This window comes from Stegodyphus dumicola, chromosome 11, assembly GCF_044657685.1.
Source record: "Stegodyphus dumicola isolate Sdum_Otavi_A_Nest chromosome 11, ASM4465768v1".
Taxonomy (NCBI): domain Eukaryota; kingdom Metazoa; phylum Arthropoda; class Arachnida; order Araneae; family Eresidae; genus Stegodyphus; species Stegodyphus dumicola.
This window is the reverse complement of record NC_140778.1, coordinates 122580103-122605925: the sequence shown is the minus strand read 5'-3', so window position 1 is coordinate 122605925 and position 25823 is coordinate 122580103. Positions and strand designations below refer to the sequence as shown.

General features: G+C 34.3%; 2 protein-coding genes across 7 annotated transcripts in view; both read right to left on the bottom strand.

Moving 5' to 3' along the window:
• LOC118192197 (carcinine transporter-like) overlaps positions 1 to 12097 on the bottom strand; it is a 59404-nt gene extending 47307 nt beyond the window's left edge. The window contains exon 1 of one of the 5 annotated variants that reach the window (XM_035363104.2): positions 11975 to 12097. In XM_035363104.2, the coding sequence (XP_035218995.2) occupies positions 11975 to 11977 (3 nt within the window). In that variant the 5' untranslated portion in view covers positions 11978 to 12097. Of the gene's footprint in view, positions 1 to 3784; positions 3932 to 11736; positions 11874 to 11974 lie in introns of those variants that run through there. The other 4 variants (XM_035363105.2, XM_035363106.2, XM_035363103.2 and 1 more) reach the window with 4 other exon arrangements.
• Positions 12098 to 20376: 8279 nt separating this feature from the next.
• LOC118192199 (carcinine transporter-like) overlaps positions 20377 to 25823 on the bottom strand; it is a 128206-nt gene continuing 122759 nt past the window's right edge. For both annotated transcript variants that reach the window (XM_085827184.1, XM_085827185.1), the window contains exons 10-11: positions 24637 to 24800; positions 20377 to 20812 (exon numbers count right to left, since the gene is read on the bottom strand). In XM_085827184.1, the coding sequence (XP_085683310.1) occupies positions 20599 to 20812; positions 24637 to 24800 (378 nt within the window). In that variant the 3' untranslated portion in view covers positions 20377 to 20598. The remainder of the gene's footprint in view (positions 20813 to 24636; positions 24801 to 25823) is intronic.

The following is a 25823-nucleotide window of genomic DNA, read 5'->3' as shown; positions in this document are numbered from 1 at the left end:
GAGTGCTATTTTGATAACGTAATGATGAATATACATAAATATGAATACGTGAGTATGGATACGTTAATATGAATCTGAAATACAAACTTATATAACATGGCGATGAAAGCTTTCTTTCTTGAAAACGAAAATTTAGAAGACTAATTTATGGCTTCTTATTATTCCTCTTGTTTCGCACCAAAATTATGAGTAATAAGAGGCAAATTCCATCTATTTTGAATACCTCTTTTATTTTATTTACCATTTTATACGTGTGTGTGTTAGTTGGACATTGTTACTTATTTGTACAAACACTTTAGGCTCCAAGGGAAGGATTTCCAAAATTTTTCTTGCATCGATTCCATTTAGATGAATGGTTTTCTTCATCGCTATCCTTGAATATTTTCTTTAATAGAATCCTTGAATTTTAAACATGGTATACAACATAATCATAATATCAGTAATTGCACTTAAATAACTGCAAACTATGATGTGCAAATAAAAAACAGCTGCCATCCCTGGCAGCTAAAACGGCCCTTTCCCTGTTAGGCATGAAGTGGAAATGGGCTTGGATGACAAAGGGCAACTCATTCCATGCTGCTTCAAGTCTATGCCACTCTTCATCAACCGTACTAGCTGGAGAGAGGTGGAGAGCCAGTCTCTCAACAACCCATGACCAGATATTTTCAATAGGTTACAGATCTGGAGACGGTGTGAGCCAGGGCAGCACTTGAATACCTAGTGTATCGAGGAAGGTCAGAATACGGCACGCGACATGTGGTGTTGCATTATCTTGTTGGAAGATCGCGTTTGGCAGGCCTCGAATATAGGGCACAACCCACTGGATGCAAGACATAAAATATGTACCGATCTGCGTTCAAATTACCAGCGATTCAAATTAGAGATATGCGTGTCGTGTACTCAATGGTTGCCCAAACCATCACACTAGGTGCAGGACCCCTATGCCGATATCGAATGCGACGTGCGGTCTCCTCGGAGCCTCCAGACACGTAGACGGCCATCAGAATACTACATGCAGAACCGGGACTCGTTTGAAAAGACGACATTGTGCCACTCCTGTGTCCAGCTTTGTCGTTCGGCGCACCAGAGTCGCCATCTCTCTCAGTGCTGCATTGTCAAGGGAAGCTGAGGTAATGTTCGCGATGCTGATAGTCCACGTTGCTTCCAACGTCGAGGCACAGTACGAACGGATACTGGGCGTGCTGCAAACATGCCCATTCCCTGACTAATGGTCCGCGATGTGATTGTATGGCTTTGCAGGGCTGTCCTCATAATAGGCCTGTTTTCACAGGCGTTAGTCATGGGAGGGCGTTGAGATCCTGCATGCTGTTCAGTATGATGACCCTCAGAAACCCATTGATTCCACATTCGCATGACAGTGGTTGGATGTCGACCAGGCAATATCACGGAACGATCTCGATAGGCAACGACCCTGCCTGTAAGGAATTCCAGAATTTGCTGGTAAACATTTCTTCTTATTATTCGAGGTATAACACGATATTCTGAGCAAATTCTGACTTCATAAAGCGCTTTCCGAATGAGAAATCCACTGCAAAAATTTTGTTTTATGTCGTTCCTCCCTCCTGTGTCGTCTAAATGCGCTGAAATATAATCATTTGCATATCGCAACCTCTTCTTTCTTTCATGTGATTTTGACATTTTTCAGATCATTTCTTCCTGGTACTGCAATTTTAATGGTCAGTAGTGTGCTTACATTATTTTTATAATTAATAAACAAAATAATTATGCATTGAAATACGTATATTTACACAAAATAAAGATCATACATGTAACTAAAAAATCAAAATTAAAAGTACGTACATAAAATAACACAAAGTTAAATAAAGTTATGCTTAATTGCTATTACGTACAGTGTCTCACAAAAGTGATGGGACACTTGTGCTTTACAAAAGGAAACTGTAATAAAATAAATTAAAAAAACATGTAAAAATTTTTTGTGGGTGTATTTCATAATTAAATTTAGTAACTATTATTACATGACATACATTTTCTCAAAGTATTAAAATATTAATTTAATAAAAATACAATTGTTTAGAACGGAGCAAAAATGGCTCACATAAGTAATGGGACACCGTTAGATACTACTACATACTACAATAAAAATATTTTGGGTTTTTGTATTTTTACTCAAAAGCAATTGGCAATAATTTATAAAATCGTCTGCAGTATTTCTCTCCAGTTTGTTTTGGAATTTTTGTGTTTTTTTAGCTCTGTGCAGCCATGAATGCTACACGAAAAGAAACTTTGCCTGAAATTCGAAAATAAGTTATTAATTTGCCTATTGAACGTGGAAAACCTATTAGAGAAACTGCTGAAAGAGTTAACTTGAGTTATTCAACAGTTTTCAATATCATTAAATGATATAAAAAGAATCACATGATTCAGGATAAAAGGTCGACCATCAAAGCTATCCCATGGAATAAAGCGAATTATCGTTCGAAATATTTAAAAAAATCCAAGAATGAGTGCTCCTAAAGTTGCTGCTGATTTACAAGCATTATATGGAGTAATTGTTAATCCTGAGACTATTAGAAGAGTAATTTGATCTGCTGGATATCACGGTAGAGAAGTTAGCAAAAAATTCTTCGTAAGTGAAAAGAATGGAAAACTCAGACTGGCTTTCGCAAAATCCAGCATAAATAAGAATTCTGATTACTGGAATGAAATTATATTTGCTGATGAGAGTAAATTTAATATATTTGGTTCTGACGGTAGAATCTTGGGTGTGGAGAAAACCCAGGGAAGAATTTCGCAATCAGAACTTGGTGCCAACAGTAAAATATGGTGGAGGAGGTGTTATGGCATGGGAGTGTAGGTCGTCCGCTGGAGTTGGCAATCTTGTTTTTATTGACAGTATAATGAATCAGTACAAGTACACAGACATTTTAAATCAAAATTTGAAATCTTCAGCACGAAAATTGAACCTTCATAACGATTTTAAATTCTGCCAGGACAATGACCCCAAGCACACTGCTTTGAACGTTAGACTCTGGCTGCTGTATAACTGTCCTGAAATAATAAAAACACCACCGCAATCTCCAGACTTAAATCCCATAGAAAATATTTGGCAAGAATTAGAATCAAGAATTCGCAAACACACCGTTTCTTCAAAACAACAATTAAAATATGTGCTTCAAGAAGAATGGGGTAAAATCACTCCAGAAATCACAAAAAAATTAGTCGAATCCATCCCAAGAAGATTAAATCATGTTTTAAAAGTAAAAGGAAATCCAACAAAATATTAAAACCTTTTAAAAAGTAAAATTTTTTGATAAATATTTGATGGAAAAGTAAATGTCCCATCACTTATGTGAGCAATTTTTTGCTCCGTTCTAAACAATTGTATTTTTATTAAATTGATATTTTAATATTTTGAGAAAATGTATGCTATGTAATAATTGTTACTAAATTTAAGTATGAAACACACCCACAAAAATTTTTACATGTTTTTTTAATTTATTTTACTACAGTTTCCTTTTGTAAAGCACAAGTGTCCCATCACTTTTGTGAGACACTGGATATGAATATAATGAGCATTTGATTCTGTTACAATTCAGATAATTTATTGCAATCCAGAATGTAATCTGAATAATCTGCTTTTAAGCCGCTATTTGAATGTACTATATATCTGTAATATTGTTTATTTCAAATTTATCATATTTGAAAACAAACATAATGAATTTTTTTTCTCAAAAATTTGAGAATGAAAAATAAATTCAGCAGAAGCAGAGAACCATGTAGAAGCAAAACCAAAATTTCATACCGACATTTTTTCTCTAAAGTTGGAATGTAAACTAAACAGGCGATCGTTTGGCTAAAGAGAGTTCAAGGTTATCGAAACATAACTTTCCATGAACTTCTGCTCTGCTTGGCACTCAAGGTTAAAGAAAAACGTTCCACCAGCGTCAGTGTTGCTATAGGTGCAAAATATTTATTCTGTAAATTGACGCCTCCTGATGCATCCGATCACGGAACTGCTTCTAGTATGGAAAGGCGGGAGAAAAAAAGAGAAATATTATCCACGAAGCAACAAATCCTTTTTAGAACTTTAAAAAAGAAAAAAAGAAATTAAAGATAGCGGCGGAAATAGGGTCGTTTGCTTACTATCACCTTCGCTAAAAAAAAAAAAAAATTCTGCTATTGAAGCATAAAATTCTAATTTCTAATTAAATAAGTTCTAATTCGAAACTAACTGAAGAACTTCATCTGTCAATGATTCATTTATTCGCATTTTCACGATGCGAAGCGAAAAAGTGAAATGCTTGCAGGTTAGTGACCAAGAGTTTATTAAGCATGCAATGACGTGAAATGAATAATGATAAAAATAAGCTTTTATTTAAAGCTCATGAAATAGTTAATGCTTTAAAAAATTAAAATAAAATTTTACACCCAAAGAGGAGTTTTTTCAACGTTTTGTGTGTTCCCTTTATTTATTAAATATCATGTTCTTCGCATTTAAACCACATAAAATTCAATTCAACGACAATATAACAAAATATTTAAAAACAGCGTATCTTTAGAATTTTCGAAAGACAGTCTCGCACGTTGGAGATAAAAAATTTTTTCTCTGCAGTGTTGCTATTGCTCGCTTTGAAATCATTTTGTTAATCAAAAATTCGTTAAAGTCATAACCGCCGTTTTTTCACACTGCGAGAAAAACACCAACATTCATGCACATTCTTCAGTTTCTCTTAAAATAGTAGAGGGCGATAATATTTGGTGGTAATAATTTGAAAAGTGATTGAGTCTTTACAGTGATGCAGTGCAAAATCCCGTTTCGAGACAAATAGCCCTTTTGAGCTAACGTTCCCTAGGGCTAAAAATAATTTATCATATAGTTGTAGAGGTTATTAGGTTAGTTGTTATATAGTTGTTATTAAGTTATTTTGAAACAGGAAAAATGAAAAATGAGTAACGCTTTCGCCGGGAATCGAGCCACGGACCTCTGGAATACGAACCCAGTGTGCAGACCACTACACCACGAAGGCACGCTAAGAAGGCGGAAGAAATACCTTATATAGTTTTATGTCAACAAGAGATTAAATAGTTTACATTATTTATTTACTATTTTTTTAAGTGAATAATAGAGACATGGGGGTGAACCTTGTTAAATTTATAAAAGTAATATTTATATTTTTTAACAATTCAATTCGATTTATATATTCCGCTATTTGGTATCCAACGCTTTTATTATTCATCATATAAAATTGTAGGTGAAATTTCCTAAGTGAACTTTTTAATCTCTTGTTTGCTGAAATAGATTTATTTTCCTTTTTAAGTTATTAATTAATTTATGAGTTTTGAATAAAAGCTTATTTTATAAAAACTTTTTTAACCTTAATCTTTTTTTCATATTTGCAGTCTTAATGGCGCATTCTCTTAAAGAATTAAATCATGCGGTTGGAAAATCGTTTTTCAACATTGAAAAAGAGCACTTTGACTTCGAATAATTTTTTCTTTGTCAAGTGGTGAAAACAGACAAACGGACACATTTCTGTAAGTTAAATTTTTTAAGTCCCATTAAATAATATAACATTAAATGTCACCATAAACTAGAAAATCAATTTTTAAAAGAAAATACAATGTACTAAAAAATTCCTGAATGTCTGGCAGAAATGAAAAATAAAAATTCTGTTTAGATCCGAAAGGTTCCACCCCCTTTCGTTTGTTTTTGAAGAGAGTTATTCAAAGAATTTAAATCATTTGAACAGGAAGGAAAATACATACATTTAAATCGAAAGATGCCATACAATTAGAAATGCAAATTTTCCAGACTATTCAAAGATTTAAACTGAAACTATAGAAATGATGAAATATTGAATGATTTAACTGCTCTTTCTGAAAACAATATTTAATGCTATTGGGAAAAAAAAAAAGGAGATCTACTGATTTAAAGCAACTCACGAGAGATGGAAATATGTGGAAGATCCAACAACAAAATGTTTGATCTGGCAGTTATAGAAATTATAAAGCGTAAAACAGAAGAGTTAGAACTTCATTTAATTTAGTAGAACATTCTACAGCAGTGGATTGAAACTAGAGACAGGCAGGCCGAATACGGTCTCCGAAGCAATAATATATGACCCTCGAATACATTTGAATTATATGTTTGTGAACGGTGTTGCAAAGATTTCACGATTTTAATTATTTTGAAGTCCGATTTTACATTATTTTCATTAGCATTAAACATGAACTTGAATAACTGAGCAAAAAATCTATAAGCAGAGATAATTAATTCACAATGGGATATAAATTGTATTGATTTGAAGATAAGGATTTGAATAATTTTTATATGTACTTATCAAAAAATAAATGTGCTTTGTTACGAATCTTTGCAGTGAGAATAATCGCTTTTGTTTAGGAATACATTTATATGTGAACAGGTTTTTTTTTCACTGTTGAAAATTAAGAATTAAAAAACTCGATTGACCGATTAGCATCTACAGTCCGTGATGACTTTTAATGAGTTTAGTCAAAGACTAAAAGCTTTATCAAAACGCCATCAAGCGTCAAGTATATAGCAAGGAAAAAAGAACGTGAAAATATATTGTTACGAAATGTACATCCGCGGTATGATAGCTTCCCCGCAAAGCAGGTTTAGGGTTGCCAGAAAATGACAAAGGAAAGGAGGATTGCCGCATTTGGAGAGAAATCGCCTATTTGGCGATATGCCATGGACGGATGGAGAACCTTCTGGAACGAATTTTTACCGGTTTAGCCCAGAATGTTCTCGAACACAAGTACGCGGAGATTCAATAAGTTAATTAGTCAATCTATGAGGAGTTAAAGAGTCCATCGAGCTGATAGTCAGTCAGCGAATGCCGAGTGGATCGTCGAGTGCACCGAAAGAGTCTCTTAGTGTATCGCGGTTAGTGCATCGTCGAGTAGAGTGTGTTGAGCTCCGGGAACGACTGAATCGAAGAGTCGGGAGCTGTACTCTAGTGTATCGCGAGTTGTAGCGTGGAGAGTCTCGAGAGTACGTGGAGTTCCGAGAACGACCGAGCAGAGTCGGGAGCTGTTTTCCGGTGCTTTGCCGTGAAGCTGTCTCCCCCCGTTATAGCCTGATAGCGTGAAGGCTGATCGTGCCAGCGTGTTTATTGTGGTTCTTCGAAGACTGTGTAAACATGTTATTGGAGCTGTCGTGAATAATACTGGCTAATAAATTGTGTTTTGATACTTCATCGAGTACTGTCGTCGTTATTCACTCCAAATCCGCACGAACCCCGTAACGAACGTACTAAAGGAAGAAAAATAAAGCAACAATATGCATTTTTCTTTATGGGTCGAAGAAAATTTTGTTGTTGTTTCCAACGGCTTTTTTTAAATATTAACCTATTTACTTGAGGCCACTCGCCAAAAACCAAACAGTGTATTCAAAATTATATATATAAAAAAAAAAAAAAAAAAAAAAAAAAAATTACAAAATTAAAGATTAAGTTTTTACACTATCAAAAATTAAGACTTAAAAAATCTTCATTGATTAGAAATAAAGCAACTGTGTGGTCAAGACATAAGATCCCTGGCAATCTAATACAGCAGGAGAAACGTCCCCACTATGTTATACCTTACGGTCAAAGTTCGCACTGACGAGCAAGTACTGCTTATTCATAGTGTCTGTTTTACAAATAGGGCATTGGATTTTAATTGGCTATCAGGCAGTATGCCTGTTATGCTGAGATGTTCGGCTAAGTAGTCGTGCCCTGTACCCAGTCTGAAATCAGCCACAACTCTCTACGTGGCCTGCGACTGAACCCCATTCCTGATATTTTCCCAGAGTTTACCCTTCGATTTAATTGATAGTTCTATATTGTAAGCTCACATAAGTCTGTTGAGTCTCACATACGTTGTTGAGTCTCAAATAGTTCTTCTAAAGGAATCCAAAGGAATGGAACTGTGATCATTAAATAACTCTGTACCCCTCTTTGCCAAGAGATCTGCTTTTTTCATTACCATCAATATCTACGTGGCATGGTATCCACTGAAATTCTGTACTTTTGCTATTTAGTTCCCTGATATCTTGTTTTATTTTTGACGCAAAAGAAGGCTCAGAGTGGTGTTGAAGAGCTATTGCCTCTATGACCGACTTATAATCAACAAGACTGACGGCCTTTGTAAAATAGTAAATTCTAGATTTCAAATTAGACACAGCCCAAAAGACAACATCAACTTCTGCATAAAAGCTCGAAAGATGATGACCCACTGGGGCATACTGCGAAAACAGTTTACAATATGCACTTGCGCCACCAGCATTATTCACTCTAGAGCCATCTGTAAGTACACGCATCCATTCCGGTTCAGGATAGTTATTGTTCAATAGTAACAAGGCATTTATTTTCAGGTAAATATTGTTGCTTTATTTTCTTCCTTCACGTTCGTACGGGGTTCGTAGATTTGGAGTGAATAACGACGACACTAGATGAAGTATCGAAACACACTTTATTTAGCCAATATTAATCAGGACAGCTCCAAAAGTCACTTTTTACAGTCGTCGAAGATCTACTATACACTCGCTGGAACAATCAGCGACAAAGCCTTCAGGTTATCAGGCTATAACGGTGGAGACAGCTTCACTGCAAAGCACCAGAGTACAGCTCCTGGCTCTACTCGGTCGTTCTCGGAACTCCACGTACTCTCGAGACACTCCACTCTACAACTCGCGATGCACTCGATGACACACAGAGCACAGCTCTCGACTCTACGGTTCAGTCGTTTCCGGAGCTCAACACACTCTCTCGACGATACACTAACCACGATACACTAAGAGACTCTTTCGATGTACTCGACGACCCACTCGGCACTCCCTGCCCGGCTGTCAACTTGATCGACTCCGCACGGACTAACTAACTCGAGACTAATTATCTCGCGCTGACTCTCCGCGTACCAGCAGGGTTTATATAGGTTTTGGCTTGTGTTCGAGAACATTCTGGGCTAAACTGGTAAGAATTCGTTCCAGAAGATTCTCCATCCGCCCATGGTATATCGCCAATTTGTCGCCAAATATCGTCAAATGGGCGATTTCTCGGCAAATGTGGCAATTCTGCCTACCCTTGCCGTTTCATGGCAACCTTAAACCTGCTTTGCGAAGAAGCTATCTTACAGCGCCTGGACATTTCGTAACGATATCTAGTGCGTATTTTTTTCCTATCTTCATACAATTTTAAATTATAAGGTATTTCCAAAACCTCTAGTGGGTCTACAGGTATATTAATATTTTCAGCAGGAATATTGAGGTTTAAATAATCGGAATGGTCTTCACAAATCCCGACTGGAGACATCTGAGTTCTGAGGATGCCCGAAGAAAACTTTATCAAATAAGAAAAGGAAACTAGGTTGTCAATAATTATTATCAAGTTTCTTCCAACTTGAAAAGTTTTCATAATTTGTATTATTTTTAGTTTAAATTAAAGTAAGTTACTTAAAGATAAATTAAATAGATTAAAATTATTTGAAATAAATCAGTTTGAAAATTTAATACTTAGCTCTCTATATATTCGAATTACCGAGTGTTATTCCAAAAATATCGTGCAGGTATCAAATTTTAGATTTCAAGTAAAAAATAAACATATATTTGATTTTTTTTCTTTTGTATTCTTATTGTTTATGCATGTTTTGATAAATATTTAGCAAGCAAAATTTTAATTTCAGCAAAAATATTTTTTTGATTTTGTTGACAAAAATTTTCATTTTTGTTAAAAAAACATTTCTGGATTTCGCGACAGATGTTTTCAGATCATGCATCAGATCAATGCATGTAATTTGTGTCCGAGACTATTGTTCTGTAGGATAATGTACGCGAAAAATGTGATAAAAGCAGCGAAAGTTGTAATAAATGTCGTATTGAAGCCTGTATTTTGAGGAGATTGAGTTTTGAGCAGTTTTAAAGCAGCAGGAATCAAAAATAGGAATCATAGATTAATTAATTATTGATAGGCGTGAATCTCTTAACGAGCATTATAAGGAAAATAATTATGAAATTTAACATTAGAAATTTTTCATAATTATAGCCCAAAGTTAAAAATTCGTATTTTGTTACATTAATATAATATAAAAACTATTTCATGCCATATAATATTAAGCGAAAGTTCTGTGCAGTCACAACATGGCTTCCTTCTACGGCCCATTAAATTGTGCGCAATTTTGTTGCACTTCATTTAAACTTATTTCCTTGAATTATTCTATCTTAACTTATCAATCTCTTAAAGTAAATTGAAAATGACATTAAAACTGCAAATTTTGAAATTAAATATCCTTGTCAGTTTTTGTCCTACAGGAATCAAATGTCTTATAATTAGTCCAAATGGGTTTTGTCCCTGAGGGACTATTGTTTTCGTTTTGCGGTTTTGCGTTGAATCACTATAAATGCCCGTTTCACTTTTCAAATTGTTGCCACCCAATGTTAGAGTCCTGCATTATATTTGAAGAAATTAGATAATGAAAAATCTGCATAAATGTATGCATATTTCTCACATTGTGATAAAACAACGGTACATAGAGCTATCGAATTTTGAATGACGTCATCCTCCTACGAACATGGACCTTATAAGGTTCATGCCTACGAATATGAGCACGTGGAAGGCCAAATTTGAAATTTGGAATTTGTTTTATGATCGATTTCTTATTTTGTAAAACTTTAACGAATTTTTGATTAACAAACTCAAGGATTTCTAAGCGAGCAATGGCAACACTCTACGGGGAGGGGAAACCTTTTTATCTCCAGCGCGCGGAACTGTGTATCGGAAATTCTAAAGATAGGCTCATTTTAAAATTATTTTGCGACATTGCTATTGAACTGAACTTTATGGTTTAAGTGTAAAGAACATAATATTTTATAAATAAAGGTAACCCACAAAACGTTACAAAAAACGCCCCTTTGGACGTAATTTAAAATCTGAAACCTTTCAGATTGTTTTTTATTAAATCTTTTAATAAACTTTTCTTTCGTGTATAATGCACTCACATCTTATGTAAGATGTTTTAAAAATATATCTTCGTACTTTATTTTAATTTTTTCCCCTGATGAGTATAAAACTTTCCCAAATATAAGCATAGGAGCCGGGAGAACGTATTAAAAATTAGATTTCGCTATTTGGCCAAAATGTTTTTTCTCAAATTTGCCATTGTAAAACATGAATACTTCCGTAATTTAAAACATTTCTGTACCAATAACTGCGCAAAATAGGGCAGGGTAAGCCCTGTTTGAAGCCGAGTAAGGAAGTGAGTGCATATATACATATATGCGTGCGTCTTGGGTATTGCCGAATGCAGTAAAAAAGGGTGGCGCACAACTAGATGTTATAGCAGTCCGATGTACAAAATTTCAACGTTCTACGGCTAATCGTTTTTGAGTTATGCGAGATACATGCATATATACACACATACATACATACGTACGCGTACGTACGTACATACAGACGTTACGAAAAAATCCCTTTCCAATCCATTTTAGATTCATTTTACAATCGCTCCTGGTAAAAGGAGTCCTTTATTTTGTATGCCATGCAAATGTCAAGCAAAAACACCGTCCAAATGGATTCGGGACAAAATGTATATTTTTGTTAAAACAGGATACCCGAAATGTTTCGCAGTTAAGATACTTTCTTTACTTGATACAAAGAAATAAAAAAGGAATTAATTAAAAATCAAAATTAAAAATACTCACAAAAAGAAAATTCCGCTTTAAAAATCTGAAACTAAAATAATCAGAAACATACATACATACGTATTCATTCGTATACAAAGGCCTACATGTAAAAGATACACTCCGCTTTACTAAAGTTAGGCTTTCCATGAAACGTTGAGCTAATAGTTTAAAGCCAAAGAAGGAATTGTCTCTTTTTACATGTAGAATGGCTTTAAACAGTCATAAATCTACAGAAGGAATCTATCAAACTATATATATAACATATCTGAAACTAAAAGTAAATGAAATAATGAATAATAAATGCACACGTACCATATAAACATAAGCAACCTTTTATAAACAGAAAGTTAATCTAACTGGAAGCTGTAATGATGATGGTACTGATGATGTAACGAATTGCTAGAGATTCGGTAATGGGAAATAGAGGGCCAACGGTGTATAAGGACGAAGGTCATCAGTCAATATTTTATCGTTTTTGTGCCCATCAGATAACTGTATCTAAAATCTGTATGCTTCTTCTGACCAAATGTCGAAAGTTAAAATTAGAAAGTTTGATTGCCAAGAATGCCATTATTTTCATTATATCAAAACTTTTTTTGCAGGTTATTGAAGTATCTTTCAACTATTGCTTAAATACATTTATCATAATCAGTTACATTTCGTCGCTCTCATAAAACAAACGCTGAAAGCTCTTTTTGCTTTTTAGCGTTTTCATAAAAGCAAAAATCGTTTTCATTGACCAAAAAACAGTACTTTAAGGATTCCGTAAAAATGCATTTCATAAAGTGAGGGGTACCTCTATGTGTTTTCCTGCGGGTAAGGAATTAAGCAAATTAACATAGCAATGTATATTTAAGAGTGTAGTTACAAGGATAAAGACAATTTAATGCATCTTTTCCGAAGTGCAACTTACAGCAGAGCGGCTTACGCTGAAACAGAAGAATTTTGCATAATTTGTCCAGAATGAATTTTATTCAACTGTCTATCTCTACTCGAAAATACACATGTTTAACAAAAAGTCGAAAATACACTCCAGTCTAAAAATTACGTAAAAAAGTAAAAACAAAAAAAGGGTTAAAAAAGTATTTATTCGAATTCATTAAAATTCTGACAAATCATAGAGCGTAACGCAAGATTCTAGTGTGGGGAAATGCAAAGAAAATTATAATAAAATAATTAAATAACAAAGGTAAACATTCTGAGCAGAAAAAACATTCTTTGTGAAAGGTCTATCAATATTCTTTATGGTGGCATACGCTGAAAAACACTCCGGATAGCGTCAATTTGTACCCTGAGTAAGATCATCTGTAAGGGGCTGGTTAATCTGTGCGCATTCGCAAAGCGGACATATTCTTAGCTCGCAAAGCTTCCAGGAAGCGTAATGGAGAGAAAATGAGCATTTTCCAAGCATACATAATACATAATTTATTGTATTCAAACCGGGGAATCTCGTTGATCATTCCATTTGGAGATAAATTTTGGTCGACTGTGGTTCTGCAAATTTTGGCCTTATCATCCACAGAAATGCCATCAGTACGCATGGCAGTGAGAAATTAACGGACAACATCATAATCTGTAAATCTATTGACTGTACTGTAGTGACATGAAATTTGGATGCAAGATAAAAATGCAAAGGCCCATGCCGCTGTTGCCAAGAATCCCTGCCTAATCTCCACATTCGTTCGTTTCGCAATATTGTTGGCGAGATAAAGAGTTTAAGAGCTTTCCAGATAGATAATCATCTAAAATCAGTCTGTTGACCAAAATCTTAATTCATCCGTAAAATGCCCAGTCGCCCATTGTTGTGAAGGTCGTTTGAAAGGTCATGAGACCAATTTAATACATTGGCAACGGGGTAACACAGAGCAAAACCTACGTCTTCTTTCCATTTGCCTGTTAGGTAAACACGAAAATATCCGTGGTCGACGTCTCCCGCTTAACTACTGAAGTACCCAGTCACCAGCACGTTGAATGAGTCCTCTCTGTGGACACATTCTAAGCTCAATGAGACGGTACTGCCATTGTGCAAATGTTTCAGAAAGATGCACATCTTTATGATCTTACCAGCAGCTTACCAGTTATACACTGAAGTGACAAAAGTCATGGGATACCTCCTAATATTTTGTCGGTCCTCCTTTTGCCCAGCGAAGTGCAGCAATTCGACGCGGCATGGATTCAACAAGTCGTTGGAAGTCCCCAACAGGAATATTGAGCCATGCTGCCTCTATAGACGTCCATGATTATGAAAGTGTTGACGGTGCAGGGTTTTGGGCACGAACTGATCTCTCGATGATGTCCCATAAATTTTCGATGGGATTCATGTCGGGCGATCTAGGTGGCCAGATCATTCGCTGGAATTGTCCAGAATGTTCTTCTAACCAATCGCGAACAATTGTGGCCCGGTGATATGGCGCATTGTCATCCATAAAAATCCCATCTTTGTTTGAGTACGTGAAGTCCCTGAGTGACTGTAAGTGATCTCCAAGTAGCTGAAGGTAACCATTTCCAGTCAATGATCGGTTCAATTGCACCAGAGGACCGAGTACATGCCATGCAAAACAGCCCAGACCATTATGGAACCACCACCAGCTTGAACAGTGCCTTGTTGACAACTTGGGTCCATGGCTTCGTGGGGTCTGCGCCACACTCGAACCCTACCATCAGCTCTTACCAATTGAAATTGTGACTCATCTGACCAAGCCACGGTTTTCCATTCGTTTAGGGACCAATCGATATGCTCACGAGCCCACGGAGAGTCGCTGCAGGCGATGTCGTGCTGTCAGTAAAGGCACTCGAGTCGGTCTTCTGCTGGCATAGTCCAAGGAAGATAAATTTCGCCGCACTGTCCTATCGGATACGTCCCTCGTACGTCCCACATTGATTTCTGCGGTTATTTGACGCAGTGTTGCTTGTCTGTGAGCATTGACAACTCTACGCAGACGTCGCTGGTCTCGGTCGTTAAATGCAGGTGGTCGGCCACTGCGCTGTCCATGGTGGGATGTTATGCCTGAAAGTAGATACTCTCGGCACACTTTTGACACTGTGGATCTCGGAATGTTGAATTCCCTAACGATATCCGAAATGGAATGACCCATGCGTCTAGCTCGAACTACCATTCCGCGTTCAAAGTCTGTTAATTCTCGTCGGGCGGCCATAATCACGTCAAAGCCTCTTCACATTATAACTTGAACACAAATGAAAGCCCTGCCAAAGCACTTCGCATTTATACATTTTCTACGCTATACTACTGCCATCTGTATATTTGCATGTTGCTATCCCATGAGTTTTGTCACTTCAGTGTATAGCCAACTATAAATTATTTGCCGATATACCGCTTTTCCTACAAATGTTGTAAGTCGAAAATAATTAATATACTGTGATTGTATTGTGGCGTCATGCTAGCAGACATAAAGAACGATCATTCCTGCATGTTTACGGTCTTTTTCAAATCTATTTGCGCGATATTTTGTCACTGCTTCCATAGGTGGTAAATGATGGAACAATTGGCATTTTGGGCTCGGACGCTTGAAGTTCTTCTTGGGCCTGATGGTTCTTGGGTCTATTTTGGGCCTGATGTTATTCAAATAATGTCATCTACTAAATTTCCAAAATCTAAATGCAATCCTATTTTCTCTTGGGAAATCTATAAATATAAAATAGAAATACAAGCTGTGTAGGATATCATTTTATATTTGACCCATTTCGTTCCTAATGTTGCTATGCAGAATTTTTCTAGATGCTAATTTTTTTATGTTTACAGCCTCATGCATTTAATTTTTGAATCTATATATTGTTTGTTTGGCTGAATATGCTCATTTTCCCATACAGTATTTAATATTTGAAACCAGTACATATAGCCGACAACCCCATATAACCAAAATGAAATTTTAGTAATCAGCGAGTGTCTGAAGCATCGGAAATGAGCCTTCGAGGAAATTCATCATACATTGTTATCTCGAAATTCAAAATTTACCTGTTATTTAAAAAATTTGCGATGAAATGATTGAAGTGTTCCCGCTACCTTAACATGTGTGAAGGAGAGGTTTCGGAACCCAAACGGATGTCAACTCTAAAGATGTACGAAATATGTGTGTAAACTGAAGCTGTCAAGCTAAGTAATAACTCAATTTCCGGTGAGAGAATTTTTTAAAACTCGTTTTCTTAATGGATAGTTTTACATCTTCCCGTTCTACTGGGCCGATTGACAGTTTTTCATGTCTCGAAAGCGCGACTTAGGATATGTATTAGATTTATATATAGCATTGTTCTAACATAGGTATTTTGACACAAAATCGGACTTTTTCTGCAATAACATGCCAATTTTTTTCCATGTTTCGATTCTACGATTCAAATTACGCCAAACGAAACCAGTAGTTTTTAAAAAATTAGCTCTAAAAATTTTAGCTCCTCGATTGAGTTTAGTATATATTTATAAATCTCTCTTTTTTTATTAAGCATATTTGATTCTTTCTCTCACATTTCGAAATTCAGGTTCATTCCAAATAAAATTCAGCCATTTTTATGATTTATTTTTAAAATTTGTATTTTGAAATAATTTTTCTAAATTTTTCAAAAAAAAAAAAAAAAAAAAAAAAAAAAAAAATGTTGAATTATAATCTATAAAATTTTTACCATCATCTTAAAGTAGACGTATTTCTAAGCACACCTACAAAAAGTTACAATTTTGTATTCAAAATTTTCGAAGATATACGTGAATTTATATATTAGCGCGATTTGAAATTTGGCGTATTTATTGAAAGCGATAAAACATGGTTTAGACACTTTGCTAAAATTATTTGTAAGTAAAAACGATGTGACTTTTTTCCCGCTCATGTACAATGTAAAAAGGTAGGAACGAGGTCCCTTTTTTTCCGCTCCGGCATTATGGAAGGGAAAGGAAAATTGGTATGCCACATATTACGAATTTCGCCAAGTGAATTATTGTTGGCCAAATTAAAAGAATTTCGTCAAGATAAATTTTTGAATTTCTCCGTAAATTTCGCACCAAATTTTACAAAATTTAATATATAGGAATAATTTGAGTAGTAGAATCGAAATATGGAAAAAAATGGTATGTTATTTCAGAAAACGTCCGATTTTGTATCAAAATACCTATGTTAGAACAATGCTATATATAACTCTAATACTTATCCTAAGTCGCGCTTTCGAGACATGAAAAACGCAAGTTGAACTTCGTTAATCGGCCCAGTAGAACGGAAGATATAGAAGAACTTTCTTTTTGTGTGTGTGTGTGTGCGCAGTGTACAGGTAGAGTAATAAAAGCGCTACATTTAGAATTAACAAATTAAATAACGTGATACTTTTTAATACTCAGAAGTTTCATTTTCAGACAGGCATTCATATAGGGATTTCTAAACTAATGCAACAAGCGTTATGTGCTGACAAATCATACCAAAGCAAACCATAAAGTTCGCCGTAAAGTGTGTGGTCGGAGGTGCAATAGGAACGCATTAGTGCGCGCAGTCGGGGGCGCATGAAAGCAGATGTTTTTGAGAAATGTTACATCTGTCACGGTTACTGTTACATCTTTCACGTGATTTTTAAACTAAATTTTTAAACTAAAAATAAAAGTTTTTTTTAAAGTTCTAACTCGGTTGTTCATTCAAATGCATAATAGGAACATAAGTAATTAGAGCTTATCTTAGCAAATTAGTTCTAGCATACCTCAGGGAAAAATCTTCTTGAGAAAGCTGATTTCACCGAAGAAAAGACAGCCAAGGAATTATAGCTTGGTTTGTCATTATGGTCTTGGAACCTAAAGACTTACGAAACATTGATACAGATTCTGAATATTTCGTCTTATATGAACACATACATGCAAAACAGAATCACTTCTATCACCGTAAAATGTAAGGGACAACATCTCGCTGGGGATTAGTCAATGTTTTCGGTAAAAAGAGAATAGAAATTGAGCTAATTATTCGTTATTCTGATACAGCATCAGAAGTTCGAGATAGATAAGCTTCGCAGAAATAGTTTAAGATGGCTACGGGAAAATGCATTATCTTGATGCTGAAAATGCAGGGAATATTTTTGTTCTTCGACAAGCCAAACCAAAGAAGGCTTTAAATAGAATCAGGGATATCGAGGTTTGACTTTTTTCATCTCTCTAATTGTAACTTTTGCCAGCCAAAAAGGAGCTTTCTAAACAGTGAAAGACAAAGTATTCCCTCAGACAGCACCATAATGGTCATCAAGCAATACAGAACAGCTCGGTGTATCACATCATGAGTGAAATACGTCTTAAATGTGATAATACAGGAAAAATTAACTTTCAGTCGACATATGGGGTACTTGAAGTATGCAGATATCTGAAGTTCTGAACTGATAAACACTCACTGTGTTTCAGTGAATACAGCTCGCCAAACATGCAAATTGTAGGCACAGAAAATGCTTTCACTCGTAAATGTCAGTAAGTCCACAAGTACCAGAAATTCAGGTCCGTTCCATTCTGCTTCAAAAATCAGCGAGTGAATTCAACGTGCGAAGGAAGTTCTCTAGGCTACAACTCTTGTACACGGAGCACATGGTATGGATGTAAAATCACCGCGGAAACTGGGCTATATGATAGAGCTAGGTGATGACCTACAACCCTAGTTCTGATGCGAGGCTACTGTCCTAACTTAGGAATGATCTCTTTTGACATAGTCTCTTTTGACAAAAACTTTCGCTACGACTTGTATTGTGCTTGTCGTCATGGAAATTTCTCTTTTTCGAAAATTGGCCATAAGTGAGCTCCTGTGATCGAGATTCCTCTTGCTAAGGAAGCGCTCATGGTAAAGCTTTTGTGCATACCGAACATCATTGTCAGATCATGCAAAAATGAACAAAATGCATATCTGCTTTTTCCTCATTCGTATTACTGAAATATTCCCAGCCACCGACTAAACTTGCACTTCAATTTTACATACGCCGAGCTTATCGAGCATCTGCACTTTCTGAAGCAATGGGGTCTTGGCACTGAAATATCATTGAAGGAATGTCGTACAAAGGAAAGAATTGAAAGTTTGGTAAATGACTGAGTGAGTTATTATGTTCTCGGGGAAATCAACTTTCTCCGGAAGATTTTTGCTTAGTTTTGTTGGAATTAATTTGCTAAGATAAGCTCTACTTATTATGTTCCCGGGGAAATCAACTTTCTCAGGAAGATTTTTGCTGAGTTATAGTAGGACTATTTTGCTAAGATAAGCTCTACTTATTATGTTCCCGGGGAAATCAACTTTCTCAGGGAGATTTTTGCTGAGTTATATTAGAACTATTTTGCTAAGATAAGCTCTAGTTACTTAAGTTTCTATTATACATTTGAAGAAACAGCTGAGTTAAAACTAAAACTAAAAAAAAAAAAAAAAAAAAAAACCCGTTTATTTTTAGTTTAAAAACTTAAAAATAACCATTCATAACATTTCATATTTTTATTAATGTGTGTTCCATGCCATTCATTTTGAAGGTGTCTTTACTCTAATATTTATCAGAAAACAAAAGCTCATTATTCCGAAAATTCCTTATCTAATTTCTTTTTATCCTCCGCGAGATTAGAGATATTGAAGTTTGACTGTATTTACAGATATCTACTCGATTTAAGTTTCAGAATTATGTACGGTTTGACGCCTTAGGTCAGTTTTGTATTTATTCGTGTGGCGGCGTTGGAACTGGCTATGGAGTAGATTGAGGATGTCATTTAAACTTACTGTTATTGTTATTTAGTTGTTTTATAGGTTCCTTATTTTTGTCCTGATGATAACTCACCTTGGTAACTTGTTTACCTTAATTTATAATTAAGCTTATAAGGTCTAACTTGTGTATCTTAATATAAGCTATTCACGACGAATATATTTAATTTTTTACTCATACATAACTTTTAAAAATAGGTATAATCATATGATTCACAATACTTATTTTGAATCATACACTGTCAAAATTAAAGAAATGCAAGCATTGAGATAAGAAAATACTAGATTCATTGTACCACTTCCAGTTATTTTGGGCTCAATAGAAAAATTCTATACATAAATTCTATTAATCCACAAGTGTTAGTAAATGCACAATATTCGAGGCTAATTGTAACTTGAGTCATTTTCTAGGTATAAAGAGAGACCTGGTGATGCCACAAACATTAATCTGAATATCAGTGCGTGATAAATTTCGCGAAAGTGAAATGTTGACAATTATAACTTATAAAATGAAAGCACTATTTAGTAGGTTTCTACTAAAATGATAGCAGCATTTAAACGCCATACATTTATGACTGCGAAACAGACGAAAATAAAACAATAAACAACAACATGCGCTCATATGCACAGTTGAAAACATTCAGCATCATAAGAGCAACAAAAGCTCATTGGTGCATTTTTGAAACTTTTCCCTCAGTGGCGATACTGATGTGCACTTGTGAATTATGCAAGCCGGACTGCTGAGTAGATCTATCCTAATCTGGTGATTCAGCATGCATCACCAGATTATATCATTTTCCATTTCAGTTCGTTCAGACATTAAATGTAGGAACGAGAGGAACTTTGGTGAAACAAATGGTTGAAATCTTGATCGTAAAGAAATATGTAATCAGGAACTTTGAATTACCAGATCGATACACTGATAGTTATGCCACAAGAGTGCATGGTATCAGTACCTTTACTTCGTTACAACGTAATGAAATTCTAGTGAAGTTTTGAAGTGAAACATAATATATAAGTACATAAGTGAATAAAAGACTTTTATTATGGATACATAGCACATGTTTTTATATTATGCAGTTAACTTTTTAAATATTGTACACTAGAAAGCCAAATTTTCTTCACCTAGCTTTCAAAAATGACTATGTTATGCTTTACTCAATCTTTTTCCTGTCCCTTTCCAAATTTCAATTCAAAAGCAAATTAGTTCCAGTTCTTCATAAAGTCTCAGATCTTTTTTTATAATTATCTTAGTTTTTGTTCTGTTTTCAATGTTGAAATCCGTATGGGAGGTATGTCTGTAATTGACGAGGTTGAATTCCGCTTTATTAACAAAACAGGTGGGTCTTTCACCGGCATATGCTCTGAGTAGAGTTTTATTGAATTGGACAGATCTGCTGCTGACAACGTTGCTGGAGTCCAAGAAGACCGTTCGGTTTCAGGATCCGGTTCGCAGCTCCTAGAAAATAAAATTCAGGAATTAAAAATAAATAACTTTCTTGTTTTCCTGTCCTTAATCCATGCAAAAACTTTTTCTCCTAATAATTCCCCCCCCGTCCCGGACATGGAGGTAAGAAAGGAAGGAGTGGCCAACCGGCACTAGAAGTGAAGCACTGCTTCGAAGCTTCGGTCACCAGATGGGGTGTTCTTTGTTTACATTCAGAAGCTCGCTTGACAGTGTTCTGATAGTATTTCGACACAGGACAGTTCCATACAAATCGAAAAAGGGACACTTTCGCATGAAAGAAACATTCATAGTGTGATGGATAATAGCAATTTGTATAGTTTAGTGGCATTTACGCAAAAATCACATCTTGGTTATTTTTCGATAACTAACAACAGCGATTTTGATTATGAATTTGTTTTATAAAATTATAAGCTGTTGCACTACAAAAATATAGATTTTAAGAAAAATGTTATGCTTAAAGAATGAAAAATACCTTACGGTACATTTAAAATTGTATACGTCTTTCGATATCCTTGATAGAGTATTCGCTACTTTTATTTTATGTTCCAAACGCCAAAATGTTTTAAATAAAATAAATTTTTTTCACATCCATATATTATTGTAACATGTACCTTTTAAAATTTTTTAGAGGAGAGGCTTTACTGCTCCTCATTTTAAACTCATCATTTTAATTTTATATATCTGAAAAATAATCCCTTTGGGCTTACACGTTTTACTTATTTGGCTTAATTAAAAATAAAATATGGTGAATGCACAGAAATTAAAGATTTGCACATGCCAGAAATGAAAAATATGAAATATGTATGGGTATTTATGCATGTGCTTGCAAAAAGCATGTATCTGCCTTTAACAAAATACATAAATATTCATTAAATTATTTATAAATGTATTTGAAATGAAGAATTTATTCATTTATAAACAACTGTGAAGAAATATAATTATTAAATGTATCTGATTTATAATGATTATAAATGTTATCCAAATATATAATAACCTTAATATTGAATTGTAAACATAAACTGAAATCCTGTTGACAAATACGTTATAAAACTATTTAAAAAAGAATTGTTCGTAGTGGAAAGCAATCTGTTAAAAGCCATTGTAAAACAAATGCTATGAGATGCGCACTTAAGAAAGTAATGAAGAGTTTTGGAATATGTATTGTTTAAATTAATGGTAAAAAAAATCTGATAAGTATAATTAAAAGAATTATTCCCCTTACATTTTATAATAACTCAGTTACAAGTTTTAAATAATACTTTAAAAAAATCCTTATTTTATTCCCTTTCAGAAATGTTCAGAGAAAGTTAAGTACTATTTAAAGTATTTCTCTAATTTTTAATAATTCTCTAATTTAAAATGAACCGAATAGAGCATTAATTATAAATTGACTTATATTTTTCGATTTAAAAGATGCCTCAGAAGCCAAAAAAGCATGTCATATTTAAGAAAGTATTTTAGGAAGAAGCTCTGTAAATAAAAAAGAAATAATGCATAATTTTAATATTAATAATACAATAAACTTTGATCTTAATTTTTGTACCTTAGCCGAATAAAATCGAATTACCTTAATTTTTTTTTCTAATGTAATTAACGAAAACTTGTGAAAATATTTAATTCAAATTGAAAGAAACTGTTCTGCGAAAAGTATAGCATTTAATTCCGTTCAGAATGAAATGTTGTTTAAAAATATGTTGTTTTCATATACTTAGGACTCTGAAGTAATGTAGAAAAAGAAAATATATACATTTATATGTATATTTACGACGTAATTACAAAATATTTACATCCGATCGCGTCAAAACCCATTGAAGTTAATGGTAAATGACCCAATGTTTTGGTCACCACGTAGGGAATCGCCGGTGCTTCAGAGCAGGGTACGGGAGAAACCTGTTTAGAGCTACTCCATCTTACTTCCTACCTCCATGGTCCCGGAAGTTGACACCGGAAAAGCGGTGAAGCTACTGGCTAGGATCTCTACTTAGGCAGTCTCGGCCACGGATGCATATAATTACTCTTCACAGGACTGGAACCTCCGTTCATTCGGAGGATGATTCAGACTCGGGAGTATATCTGCAAGTATATCGAAGTATATCTGACAAGATAAATACTCGGTTTTTTGTTCAAGATTTAGAGAGAAAGGGTAAGAAATGTACAACTGATTACTGAAGAAGATTTAATTAATTCTCTATCTGAATGTGAAGTTTATAAGAAATATATGCGTCTGGTCTAGCTTAAGGATCAATTGAATGGCTAAGAGTGGGTTTGTCGCGAGGTGCTCGAAACTGGTGCTCATACCAAAAAAACTGAAGGCATGTGTAACCACATTAAACTTGAGTTTGCCAAGCGGGGTCTTCGCAGTCGTTAGATGACACTTTCGTTTTCCTACTTTGGAAAGTTTATGTGGCGTCTCCCGTATTGGGATCAGGAGAAGGCGGATAAATTCCAAGATTACATTATTTGCATTATGTATGCGTAGCAGTTACCCGACAATGACGATGAGACCTAACCAGCAACAAACTGCCTAAGTACTTTTTTGTTGTTTTAATAACATACATCTTTGGTATTGTTTGGGTGGCAGCCATCTTGAAAACATTGCTTTTTGGAGCCATTCTTGGCGTCCTAAAAAATTGCCAAAAATATCAAGGGGAACCCTATGTTAAACTTTTACCAAATTTTATCTTGAACTAGTATTTTAAGTACATTTCTAAAACTAATCGAACTGTAAAAGGCAGTTATTGGTAACTTTGAAATTCTTTATGCTATTTGGAAAACTTTTTTTTCGAATGTAGGATAAAGGCAAAAAATTAAAATAAGATACCCCCTCCCCCATATTAGCTTTCTTCTCCGAAAATGAATTTTTCTGTTCGCTTCATCTAAAGTTTAAATTTGCAGCAATTTAAATATCCTGCTTTGACCACAACACTGCAATAAATCATTGACATGCTATTCGCGTAGTGAATATTGATATTACCTATGTTAAGTAAAAAGTGAATAAATATGAAAACTTCAAATTTCATTCTAAAACTAAGAAACTTTTAAAATTTAACTACTAAAATTTCTTAAATTTAATAATGAACTCAAAAATTATAAGCCTTAAAAGAAATAACTGTGTTATCTTAGTATCAAAGTTAAATTAAATAACTGAAAAAAATTAGTTATAATATGCGTAATAATTTAATAATTAATCCACCAGAAATCCAAGATAATAAACATAGTAAAATCTTATATTTAAAACCAGCCGTTAAAAGAAGTAATGCCAAAACTTCAAAACAACAAATACATGCCAAGTATACTAAATTTAAAATTTCAATGAATTGAAAACATACTGTATTAAGCCTTAATTCAACTTGTAGAGGTTGGACTGGTAAAGACACAGATTATTTTGTTGTTTTTGTAATTTATCAAAACTCGAAATTTAGTAAATTTGTTTTATTGTCAGTTCAGAAACAGGCTGTTTTATTCACTTCTCTAGATACATTAACCATGTGATGATAATATGCCGAGAGATGAAAATTCTTCATATTTTATTTTTTATTAATTTCAATATCTTTTAATTTGCACTTTTTTTGCACTATTTAATTTTCAGCAATATGTTCTGCACTTACTAAGCCTTTATGTACTATTGATCTCACTGCTAGACGAGTTTATCTTCACAGTGGTTTATTGCTTAAGCAAGCAAACAGTTTTCAATTTTATTAGCTTACTCCAGGTAGAATATGAATTGGATTTAAATATTTTTATTGTATACATAGTAAAATTATTCAGGAATAGAAAGTATTGAATCTTTCTTAATACTGAAATCATTAACTTACGCAGAGCAGGAACAAAACTTGAAATTTTTCTCGAAATTCTCCGCATCCATCACAGTTTGTGGAAGTTTCTTGTTTAATGTCTCTGGCAGGAAAGATGCGCACACACCAGAAAACATAGTTATGATTGCGAATACCAGGAATGGTATATACGTTCCATATTTAGCCTGTGAGAACAAAGACACATGTTTTGTGATAAAATAAACTAAATATTAAATCAATTACAAAACAAAAAATTATCTTCTATATTAAAAACATCAAATGCAACTGATTGTTAGGGAGAGAACTACTTTTTGTTTGTAAGAAACTACCATGAAGTTCGAAAGAAAATTTGCAGGTATAAAAGATGTACTTTAAGAAGAGGCAAAATGCAGAATTTACTACGAAAAGCGAATCTGTTTAAATATTCTTACGCAATAAAAAAGCTGTTCGCGCATTTTTTAGACAGTTTTCATTGTATTTACAGAAATATTTTACCTAAAACTTTTGTGTTTTAAAATGTTCTATTTAGTAACCTTAAAATTTTTGTGTTTTAAATCTTGTGTTTGATAATCTTCTGTTTCTGCTCTCTCTCTCTGCACCCTGATTTCCAAGACAGCCTTCTGTAGTATCGGAAAAGGCATTTTATTCTATTCCTCTTTAACAGTTTTCCAAAGTCCAAGGATGATTGTTGGTTGACATTAGGTGAATCCCCTTTTTGGAAAGTACAAAAGCGTAAACCTTCAACGATAATACATCAAGAGACTTAATATAGAGACTTAGGATATGACTGAAGGACATATACCCTTAATGATCACTTCTGATTCCAGTTTTTTCAGGAAGTTAATAGTGGATTTTGATGTGTGGCTACGTGCTTTATCTTGATGCAGTTCTATTAATTTATGGCGCTGTGTGTAAAAAGTAGCTATTTTATATTTGAAATTTGGATATAAAATTTGTTTCCGCACGGTAATATGTGGAGTTGATCTTAATACTTCCTTGTCTTTATTTTTGATTTGCCGCTATATGAAAAACCAGGAACAATCATAAATCCCTTTGAAATTTTTTCTTTAGATTCTTTGAACCATGCTGTAAGATTTGTATCTCTCCTTTGATGATAATAAATGGATCTCTTTTTATTGCATTCATTTAAATACACGAAAGATTCATCTACTAAGACAACATTTTTCCATTATTGATCGGATATATGT